The 11626-nt window shown below is 54.9% G+C and overlaps 1 protein-coding gene across 1 annotated transcript in view; it reads left to right on the plus strand.

Moving 5' to 3' along the window:
* Positions 1 to 9070, plus strand: part of LZTS1 (leucine zipper tumor suppressor 1) — a 68443-nt gene extending 59373 nt beyond the window's left edge. The window contains exons 3-4 of the mRNA XM_069574051.1: positions 1159 to 1947; positions 5326 to 9070. Coding sequence (XP_069430152.1) covers positions 1159 to 1947; positions 5326 to 5979 — 1443 coding nt within the window. The 3' untranslated portion in view covers positions 5980 to 9070. The remainder of the gene's footprint in view (positions 1 to 1158; positions 1948 to 5325) is intronic.
* The last annotated feature ends 2556 nt before the right edge of the window (positions 9071 to 11626 follow it).

Below are 11626 nucleotides of genomic sequence, written 5' to 3' on the forward strand. Positions count from 1 at the left end.
ATGCAAAAGTCCTGGGTGAGCTTTTTAGCACAGAGCAATCGGAGAATGCAAGCCTTTCTGAACTATGCTGGGCTGTAACTCAGGATTGCCAAGGCAGGACTGATAGCAGTGTTTTCAAGTGCATGGGAGGGGAGAGGGGCTCGCTTACCATCTGGAAAAGCAGGTGGAGAGCCCACCTGAAGGATCTGGCAGGCTCTCTTGTTAGAGGACTCACAGAGGTGGGCTTTCTCCTCCTTTGCTGATCTGGTAGGAGAGCAGCTCGCACTCAAACCAGCCCCAAAGCATCTTTGGTGGGATAAGAGCTGTGAGTTTGGTAGTTAGTTTTTCGCCATGCTGCGTGGCTTTCGGGATCTTAGTTCCCTGACCAGGAATGGAACTCGCACCCCCTGAAGTGGATGCACGGAGTCTTAAACACTGGACCACCAGAAAAGTCCCTCAGGTTTGTTATCATCACCAATCTAGCAAGGATGAGGGCAGAGAGTCCCAGGTGCTCAGAAATCCATCCCTCGTCCCAGTTTAAGTTCTCATGGGTCCTGCCAGTCGGTGCTAGAAGCATTGTTCCTATTCAGTACCCTGGCCTCACCTGGGAGGATGAATCTATGCATTGATATGCTAGGAAATGGCCCACATGTTGGATAGAGTTTTAAGCTTTTCAAAGTAAACAGCTTGTAAACTTTGAAGTCCTCTAATAATGAAAATGATGGCTTTAGGGAAAAGACTTATTTCAAGCAGTTCTCCCAACCACTGGGGGAGGCCACGGCCAGAGTTCCAGCTGCTGGCCAACTGGAAGTAATGGGGAAGAAGCAGGGATGAACTTCCCTGAGGACAGTGTGTCCAGCATCCTTACCTGCAGCACACGGAGCCCCAGAACCCTGGCATGGGGGTCTCAGCCAGTGAACCTAAAAGGCTGTCATCTTGGAGAAACTGGTGACAAACTGGTTAGCAGTTCACAAAACAAAGGGCCTGATGATCTTTAAGGACAGGCATGGAGGAATTCCTCCTCCCTGAGGGAGGTTCACCACCTTTGGCCCCTTCAGAGTAACAGGTGAGGTCACCTGCAGCCCCCGACCAGTAAGGTGCCATGTGGCTGGCATGCATACCTGACTCAGGGCTCATCGCAGGGAGACACAGGGTCAGTATGGCTGTTTTCCTCCCCAGGGTTCTGAGAAGGGTGCTGTGAGACCCACGGCCTTCAAGCCAGTGCTGCCACGGTCAGGCGCCATCCTCCACTCATCCCCTGAGAGCGCCAGCCACCAGCTGCATCCCGCACCTCTGGACAAGCCCAAGGAGCAGGAGCTGAAGCCCAGCCTGTGCTCCGGGGCATTGTCCGACTCTGGCCGGAACTCCATGTCCAGCCTGCCCACCCACAGTACCAGCAGCAGCTACCAGCTGGACCCACTGGTCACTCCAGTGGGGCCTGCCAGCCGGTTTGGGGGCTCAGCCCACAACATCACACAGGGCATTGTCCTCCAAGACAGCAACATGATGAGCCTGAAGGCCCTGTCTTTCTCCGACGGGGGCAGCAAGCTGGCCCACGCAAGCAAGGACAAGGGCTCTGTGCGCTCCCCCATCTCCACGGACCAGTGCACCATCCAGGAGCTGGAGAAGCAGCTGTTGGAGAGGGAGGGTGAGCTGCAGAGACTGCACCGCAGCTTCGAGGAGAAGGAGCTGGCTGCCAGCCAACCTTATGAGGAGCGGCCGCGGCGCTGCAAGGATGAGCTGGAGGGGCTGGAAGCCAAGGGCAAGATGAAGGTGGCCGCACAGAAGAGCCAGCGTGCCCAGCAGGTCCTGCATCTCCAGGTGCTCCAGCTCCAGCAGGAGAAACGGCAGCTCCGGCAGGAACTCGAGAGCCTCATGAAGGAGCAGGACCTGCTGGAGACCAAACTCAGGTCTTACGAGAAGGAGAAGACCAGTTTTGCCCCTGCGCTGGAGGAGACGCAGTGGGAGGTGAGGATGAGGGCCTGGGCAGGGGGCGGGCAGGGGTTCAGTGCCTGCATTCCCCACCACTTTCTCCAGGTCTCCTTCAGGCTCTAGGCAACAGGGAGAAGTGTAAAGTCGCTCAGTCGTGTCTGACTCTTTGCAATCCCATGGACTGTAGCCTGCCAGGCTTCTCCAGGCAAGAATACTGGAGCAGGCTACCACGCTCTCCTCCAGGGGATCTTCCAACCCAGGGATCGAACCCAGGTCTCCTGCATTGCAGGCAGATTCTTTACCATCTGAGCCATCAGAGAAACCCAAGAATACTAGAGTGGGTAATCTATCCTTTCTCCAGGGAATCTTCCCAACCCAGGAATCAAACTGGGGTCTTGTGCATTGCAGGCAGATTCTTCACCAGCTGAACTACCGGAGCAACAGGGGTGGGAACACAATTGCCCCAGAAAACTGGGCTGGAGTGCTGGCTTCCTGACCCAAGGAAAGGGCTCCCCAGTAAACCATGTTGGAGATTTTCTTAGTCTGGGCTTCTTCATCTCCTCAACCAGATGCCTCATGGCCAGAACTGAATTTACTAATTGAGTCGTTGGCTGAGAAACTAGAACAAGAGAACCAAGTCCCAGCCAGGCTGTCTGAGGGCCACCTCAGTGCATCTGCTCACAGAGGCTCTACAGGACCACAAACCATCTCTGGTTCATGATGGTCCCAAAGCCACAAAAGACCATAGCACTATTTGTGATGTTTTTTCTTTATCTTTTTGTTTTTGTTTTTGTTGCACTCTGAAAACATCACAGTTCCAAAGCTACGGGATTTTTTTTTTTTTAACTTTTTGGCTACAACACAGCATGTGGGGTCTTAGTTCCCTGACCAAGGATCGAACCCAAGCTCCCCGCGTTGGGAGCATGGAGTCTCAACCAGTAGACCACCAGGGAAGTCCCTCATCTGTGACTTTTGAGGAAAGGGACCTCACCCACTGGTGGGAGTGGTCACATCTGTGCAGGTCTCGGGGACAGAGTTGGCCAGTCCTCATAGAAGTGCAGGTGGAGCTTGTTTGGTGGGCTGAGATGGAAGCATAGAGCAGGAAGAAAGAGGACTCATATACACATGCACACCCTCAGGCACACCTGGAAATTAGGTGGCTGCCCCTGGTCTCACTGGAGAACAGCCTAATTCCCATCTTGTGCTCACTTTTCTCACCTGACGGGCCTCTAAAGGTGGTGCAGGGACCAGAAGAGGCGTGTGCATGGCATTCACCCCAGAGACTCCTGCCCTGGGAGGGAAGGGGTTGAGGGCTCACTGGGTCTGGTTAGACCAGCATCACCCCTAGGTGGGGGCGTCACACCATCAGCCACGCAGCCATCTGTCTGAACTGATCTCCTGTGCTTATTCTGGAAATTAGAATGACAGGTGTCATCAAGGGTAAAGGAAAAAGATCCTTTCTGAGGAAGTGATGGATAGAGGCACTAGACAGGTGGGCAGGGAGTGTCACTGTCTGTTTGCCAGGTTTCCCAAAGAGGAAAGGACCCCAGCCGTGGGACCAGTGCCTTTCTTTTTCTCATCACTGTTGGTTCAGGAGACCCTTTCCCAGCCATGGTTTCTCAGCCAGGACTTGGGAACACTTTGGCCCATCTCAGAACATAAGGCAGCGCTGGCATTATGTATCTGTTCTTGCTTGTCTAATCCAGAACTAAGCTGGATATGGCTGTGACCTCATTCCCAGGTTGTCCAGTCAGACTATTAGTAAAACAATAAATGGAGTAAATTTTCACAAAAATATAGAGATATATTACAAACATGTTTATAATAACAATAATTCATAGGGTGTTTATTAATGCCAGGTCCCAGGTCCTTTTATTTAACCTTTACAACAGCCCTATGAAACTCAATTTAGAGTTAAGGACACTGAAGCACGGAGAACAATTATAATAGCAAAGAGCTTGTTAGATGACTTGCCAAAGTCACCACATAACAGATATCAGAGCCAGGATCTGATCCCAGGTCCCAGAGTTCAGAGTTTTATGTTCATAATGCTACTATGCTAATGGATGCAGAATTGGCCGGGTCACTCTGGATTCAAAGCGAGGCCCCATCCTCAGCCACGGCTATGCTGCCCCCTGCATGACGCAAATCCAGGCTCACCCTCGGAAGGCCGTTTCAGTCCCAGCCAAGCATGGTGGTGGGGCTGTGCACACTTCAGAGGTGGTGCATGAGAAAAAGGGGTGGTTCTACCTGAAGAAGCAAAGAGGAACTATTAATACTTCCAGTCTTGCTCAAAGACTCTATTCTTTGAAGGCCCTGGCCTTCATTCTGGCCATCTTGCCTGCAGGCTGGCAGAAAATGCTCTTGTGACACAGCCAGCCAGACTGACCTTGGACTCGTGACCCCCAGTGGCCAGGATTCCATAGACACATGGTCTGAGCTAGTGTCATTAGTGCCATTAGTTTTGTTTGCTGCTCTTAGCCAACTTTTGATGGAGACTGAAGTAGAAATGGTGGAGGGCGCTGGGGAGAACAGTGGCTCATCATTTGGCAGATGCCAGCTGGGCACTGTCTCTGAGCCCAACTGGTTGCTGGGGTGCAGCCATGATTGTGTGAATATTGTCTTTATCTCAAGAGGAAGGAGAGAGTATGTGCAGGGGTGAGGCCAGAGGGTGTGAGCATATACACAAATGATAGAAGTTAGGCAGACCCCAAATTGACATCATTGATGTTAAAGTAGATAGTGGAGCTACCAGCTGTGGGCAGATTAAACCACTGGCCCTTAATTTATACAAAGCTATAAGTTTGGGTGGACTCCCCCAGTGGTTAAAAAAACAAACAAACAAAAAAAAAACAACTACCTGCCAAAGTAATAGACATAAGAGACACAGATTTGATCCCTGGGTCGGGAAGATCCCCTGGAAAAGGAAATGGCACTCCCAGTATTCTTGCCTGGAGAATCCCATGGACAGAGGAGCCTGGTGGGCTATAGTCCATGAGGTCTCAAAGCCAGGGCTTAGCGACTAAACAACAGGGACATGAGTTTGGGTATGGACTGAGATTTAGACTCTGAATTAGGGGTGAGGCAGGCTTGTGGACAGACCCAGCCAGATTCAGAATGAAAGGAGCCTCACAGAGGGGCTTGGCCTTCGTGGGTCGCCCAGACCACCATGCTGGGGACTCTTTCCAGGCACTGTGTGAGGACTAGCTTAGTTCTTTTTATTTTTGGCCGCGCTGGGTGGCTTTCAGGAGCTTAGTTCCCCGATCAGGGACAAAACCCGCATCCTCGGCAGTGAAAACCACGAGTCCCAATCACTGGATCGCGTAGAATTAAGTGCTTTAAGCAGTCAGGTGCCCCGTACGTGCGGACTCTCACCCCTTGGCTCTCTCTTGTCCTTGCCCTGCCCCGTGGCAGGTGTGCCAGAAGTCCGGAGAGATCTCCCTCCTGAAGCAGCAGCTGAAGGAGTCCCAAACAGAGATCAACGCCAAGGCCAGCGAGATCCTCAACCTGAAGGCTCAGCTGAAGGACACGCGGGGCCGCCTGGAGAGTTTGGAGCTGAAGACGCAGGACTTGGAGAGCGCGCTGCGCACCAAGGGCCTGGAGCTGGAGGTGTGCGAAAACGAGCTGCAGCGCAAGAAGAACGAGGCGGAGCTCCTGCGGGAGAAGGTGAACCTGCTGGAGCAGGAGCTGCTGGAGCTGCGGGCCCAGGCCGCCCTGCAGCGGAGCAGGGACGCGGCCGCCCTGGGTCCCGCCTCCGCGGACGACGTGCCCGCCCTTCAGCGCGAGCTGGAGAGGCTGCGCGCAGAGCTCAAGGAGGAGCGGCAGGGGCACGACCAGATGTCCTCCGGGTTCCAGCACGAGCGGCTGGTGTGGAAGGAGGAGAAGGAGAAAGTGATCCAGTACCAGAAGCAGCTGCAGCAGAGTTACCTGGCCATGTACCAGCGGAACCAGCGCCTGGAGAAGGCACTGCAGCAGCTGGCCCGCGGGGACGGGGTGGGGGAGCCCTTTGAGATCGACCTTGAAGGGGCTGACATCCCCTACGAGGACATCATTGCCACCGAGATCTGAGGGGCCTCCTGGGAGAGGGCCCGGGACCTGGCATTGGGAGGCAGGGGTGCTGAGTCCGTCGATGGGGGCTCCCTTGCCCTGCTACCCTGCTCAGGCCTCAGAGAGAAGAAGCACAGACTTCAAGGCGAGATTGGTTGCGGGGTGGGAGTGGGGGACGGTTGTTGCTACAGGGCGTCTCCTGGCCTTTCCCAAGATCCAGCGCTTAGCAACCCTGCAGCTAGCCAGACCTCCAGCTTTGCCAAGAGAGGAGTCCTGGGATCATCAAGATTTGGTTAAGGGCTTCCTAAAACTTCGTCTTTGTTCAAAATGCTTAGAGATTTTGAACTCTCTAAGCATTTAGAGAGTTCCCTAAATGCTCTCCCAGAGAGGGTGATGACTGACGGAAGCTCCCTTCCACCTCTTTCCCTACAACTTTTCTTGCCCCCCATTCCCCTCCTGACACACTGGGATGCCCCTTGGGAACAGAACACGAGCATTTATGACCAGAAGCTTTGGAATCTGACCTGGTCATACCTGAGCTATTTCCCCCGACCATGGAGGGACAGGGCTTGGAGTGGGATGTGGAGAACCTGGCTGAACAGCAATCAGAGCTTCCCAACACTGTTGGTCTCAGAAAGGAGGGAAGAGCTGGGGCCACCCAGGGGGTGTCAAGACTCAGCCAGACCAGAGAGGGTCTGAAGGAGAAGCTAGGTGGTGACAGCCAGACCATCTAGCTCTGCTGACTGGACGTGAGCAGCCTCGGGGTGACTGGTGGCCTTTGATCTCTTGTTAAAGCCATAGCCCCAAGGCCCTGGGGTGGGTGCTGAGGAGGAAAGATGATGCAGGGAGTGTGTAACTCCATGCTGTCCCCAGGGGAGCCCCCAGATCTTTTCATCATGAGACCAGAGATAGGGATTTCCCCTCCTGTTCAAGTTGCTCAGCAGTTACCTTGCATTGGTTTTAATTCCTAAGAACCAAGTCTTTGCTTGAACTCAGAATAACCTGTGTCCAATGAGATGGCACAGGGTCATCTGGGCTAGGCCTTCCCCCTTCCCCTTCAGCTCCATCCTGCTGCCGGGCATGTCCCTTGTCACCTCCAGGGCTAAGCCCCAAAGTGCCAGTGTCCAAAGACAGTAAGAGGCTCAAACACAGCCTCTGAAAGGCCCTGGGGCCCCCAGCTGCACCACCCCCCCTCCGCTTGCATTAGCCCCACCAGAGCCCCGTAGTCAAGGACCTCTGGCCTGCAGAAGGCTGGCCTTCCCTTTCAAAGATGTGCAGAGAAAAGATTGTTTCTCAGTTGCTTGGTTCAGGGAATTTTCTTTTTCCTTTCTTGTCTTTTCAGACACAAGCCAGATCTCGCAGGCAGCCAGGCTGTTCCATGTTCTATTTTTGCCTCGAGCTGCAGCTGCTGTTCCTGGGACAGCCAGCCCCGGCTGGATTCCTGGGCTCACGCCCGCATGCCGAGGGGGGTTAACCAAATGTCTGAGTATGCAGCAGCCCCAGGCCACTGCTCCCCAGTTCTGTCCCTGACTGTGGACCCCTTCAGGCCCCAGGTGGTAGTGGGGAGCTGCTTCTTCTCCAGCCTCCCATCCTACCAGGGTTCCCGCAGTCCCTCCTTGAGCCTGGACTGAGAGCAGGGCCGCCTTCCCGGATGCTGGCTCTGCCTTCCATTCCCCAAGTTAGGCTGTGCCTGTCCTGCCCTCACGTGACAGAGGAGCCTGTCTGGAATTTCAAGCCATTACTCTTAGTCATAGGCTAGACTTAAACCCGGAATCCACAGGCCCAGAGCCCCCTCTCTGCCTAGAGGCCAGTCCCATCCACAGGACACAGGCAGATCACCCCTGCTCCCCAAGTCAAAGACTTCCCTTGTCTCTTGGTTTCTCCGTCTCTACCAGCCTGTGCCTTGTCTGAGTCCTTTCCTCCCAGAGGCTGTCCTGACGGATAGAAAAAGAGGCTGCTGCCCCCTCCTCAGGCTGGAGACCCCCCTCCCAAAGGGCAGCCAAAAGCCCATTGCTCTACCCTCAAGACCTCGTTGCAAAGAGGTGGGTGCTAAGCCCCAGGGGAGGGCACTGAGGGGCACAGCAGCTCCACCTCAGTGTGACAGTGCCCTGCACCCCTGTCCCCATCTCTGCACCAGGCCAACCCATGGAGCCCTCCCTGGGTTGCCACCAGCCCGAGACTCCAGGGTGGCCCAGTTGCACCAGAATGAAAGTGTCCTATAACATAGCGACCTCGCTGCAGTGTGGTTTCCCTTCCCTTCCCTGTGCTAAAACCTCTGCGCTATTCCTGGACCTTGCCAAACCCAGCCTGTCTCCGGAAGGAGCCTCTGAGCAGCAGAGGCTGAGCAGGACTGCAGAAGTCGGCCACGCAGGCCTCGGAACAGGCAGCCTGGCCCAGGGCCAGCGGGAGATCACCGCCCCTTCCCCGAGAGCGACTGCTGGGACGCATGCTCACTGGATCAGAGCTGCGGCTCTGCTAGCGGAAGGATGGTGAAGCTCTCTGCTGTGAGCAAGGAGGCAGCCACGCCGAGGGAGGCTCTGCCTCTGGGCTTTAGAGTGACCAGACTCTCATGTGGGGCCCACCCTGGATTTATTCTCTGGTCTCTGCATTCGGGTTAACCCCTGCTGGACACAGTCGGTCCCCACGAACACCGAGTTCCATGGGGACTGCTTGGGGGGGTACCTCTCCCCTGAGAAGCACCCGCCGAGCCTCTGCTCCTGCTCGACTCCCGGCCTGGCCTGGGCCACTTCTTAGGAGAGAGATCCTAGGGGTCAGGCAGGCTGAGCGGTCGGAGCCGCAGCGGTCCCTGCCAGGAGGGCACGCATCTCTGTATGCTCCTGTGTGCTTTCATGCTCCGCCTTCCTCATTTATCTGTGGTCGCCCTTGCACTTCCTTTGCAGGCAAAGAGGGAACTCCGGCCCAGGCTCGCTATGGATGGACTAGCATTTGGAAGACCATGTACAGAGTTATTTTTCTCTTGGTTGTGTCTTGTTTGGTTTGCTCTGCTTTTGACAGCTTTGATTTATTTTTGATGCCCCCTTTTGGCCATGTAAACTATATCTGGTAATTTTATGTTTTTATTTATGAATAAAGAATGCCATTTCTCATGCTCTCCCAAGCTACCTTCCTTCCCCTGGTTGTGGCATGGCAGCTCCCTGGAGCTCCTGCATTTGGAGTAAGAAAGGTGATGTCCCTTCCCACCAGTGGTGGGGGGGGGGGGTGGTTTGCGGCAGGGGGTGGGGGTGCGGGGGAAGGGGGACAGCTTTGATATCGGCTGTATTGGCTGGTAGGAAAGCAGGGGCCATGGCATCAGACAGATCTTCAGCTGGTCCCTGCCCCTCACCAACCCTGTGACCTTATCTATGTGACTAGGTCTTGGGGAGAACCTGAGGAGGTAGAAAGGAAACCAAGGGCTGTGGTCCCCTGCCAAGGCAGAGGGTTCTCCGAAAGAGAGCCCCCTTCCCCCAGCCCCAACTTCAGACCTCCCTGCCTCTTCCCTCCAGCCGCTCCCCTCTCCAGCCAGCTCCTTGGCCTACTACATATGGCCTCATTGGCTGGAGACCAGGGTGGCTATTGTCACCACCCCCGGCCTCCCAGCTAGGAAGGTGGAGTCACCACAATGACCATCTGTCCAGCCTTCTCCGTGCCAGCCTGCCTTGTTCACTGGCAAGCAATCCCTACCGCTCTGGGCCCAGATTTGAAACTCAAAGGGCTTTTCTACTCAGGTGGCAGGAGACAGAAGGGACTTGTAAAGAGGGAATTAAAAATACGAGGCAGCCTGTGGAGCACGTGTTGGGTAGATGTCAGTGCCTCTGGGTGGGAAAGATCAGGGTCTCCGGGAAGGTGATGGGCAGGAGGGGGCTTTCGTGGCATGAGTGGAACTTTAGAGGAGTGGAGAGGAGAGGGAAGACAAGAAATGCACCCCAGGGTGGCCTTCCCATAGCTGTGATCTCCCTGCCTGTCTGCACAGGTGACAGGCCAGCGAGGCCAGAGAGGCGCACAGGAGGCCAGTGAGGCAGATGGGGATGTGCAGGGGAGAGGCGGGGAGAGGCGGTCACACCCTCCCAAGTAAGCCACCCTCCTTCCCCTGGCTGTGTCACGGCAGCTCCCTGGAGCTCTTGCATTTGAAGTAAGAAAGGTGATATCCCTTCCCACCAGTGGGTGGAGGGGGAGGGGCGGCGGTTGTAGGGGGTGAGCTATCAAAGTGCAAAGGTCAGGCAACTGGCCAAGCCTGGGCAGTAGCCCACATCTAAATCCAGAACCCCAGTATTGGGGCAAAGATATCAGGCCTGGGTGACCCCTCCCCTTCTCCCAGACCTGGCCCAAGGCTGGCAGGCCACTGCATTGGTGACACCCATGGGAATATGCCCCCACTGATGACCCTGTGTAGCCCTCTCCCCTCTAGTCCAGGCAGACCCTGGGACTCACTTAAATTAATCCAAGTCAGCAGAAGTGATGCTCCACTAGTTCCAGCCTAGCTTGGCAGCTTCCACTTTCACATATACTGTTGGGGCCCCCGAGCTGCCATGTGAGAAACCCTTCAAGTCTGCTGGGAGACCCTCTGGAGCAAGAGAGGTCCTGTTGTCCTGCAAGTGACCAGGACCCAGCTAACCCTCATGAAGCAGAGGTTCACTTCCCATTCGGCCCTTCTAGAATCTTAACCAGAGCGCCTGGAATGGCACTGTTTTTAAGCCTCTTAGTAAACCCGGGGTGATTTACCATGTGGTGCAGAAAAGGCTGGGCTTCCCTAGTGGTTCAGACGGTAAAGAATTCACCTGAAGTACAGGAGATCCCTGGGTTGGGAAGATCCCTGGAGGAGGGCATGGCTACCCACTCCAGTGTTCTTGCCTGGGAAATCCCATGGACAGAGGAGCCTGGTGGGCTATAGTCCATGGGGTCACAAAGAGTCGGACACGACTAAGAAAATTATACTTTCACTTCACAGAAAAGGGTAACCCAAACACCTTGTGGCAACCCCTTTACTTACCACCCCAGCAAGCCTCTTTCCGTCCACAGGGCTTGTGTGTGTGCTCAGTCGTATCTGACTCTCACCCTTTGGACTGCAGCTTGCCAGACTCCTTTGTCCATGGGATTTTCCAGGCAGGAATACTGGAGTGAGTTGCCATACCCTCCTATAGGAGATCTTCCCAACCCAGGGATTGAACCTGTATCTCCTGCATCTCTTATATATAATGCAGGTGGATTCTTTACCACTGAGCCATCTGGGAAGCCCAAAAGGCTAACAGAAAAGCCGAGTGTCTGGAAAGGGACAGGGCCATGGGAAACCACTTCAGCTGCAGGTGGGCAGCCAAGTGAGGGCTGGGGGGCACAGGCTTTCCCCACTCCACTTGCTCTGGAGTGCTGTCAAGGCTGTAAGCCTTCCTTGATCACCCCCCCACACACCTCAAACCTCCTTATTATTTTAGGAAAAAAATAGAACAAAAGGGGAGCTATATATATAGCTTCTCAGAGTTTCTCACAGAGCTATAGACAGACTGTGTGTGCTGTGCCCATCAGGAGGGAGGCAGACCAGCGAAGGCCCCCAGCAGCCCACGCAGCAGGTGCTTTCTGAGTTATATGAGGAAGGTCATGCTGCCCTAAATTTCTCCCAGCCCAGGCTTCTCGAGGCCTGAAATATCACCACTGCGTTTATTCACGTGTGTGTGCC

Source organism: Ovis canadensis, chromosome 2 (genome assembly GCF_042477335.2).
Source record: "Ovis canadensis isolate MfBH-ARS-UI-01 breed Bighorn chromosome 2, ARS-UI_OviCan_v2, whole genome shotgun sequence".
Taxonomy (NCBI): Eukaryota; Metazoa; Chordata; class Mammalia; order Artiodactyla; family Bovidae; genus Ovis; species Ovis canadensis.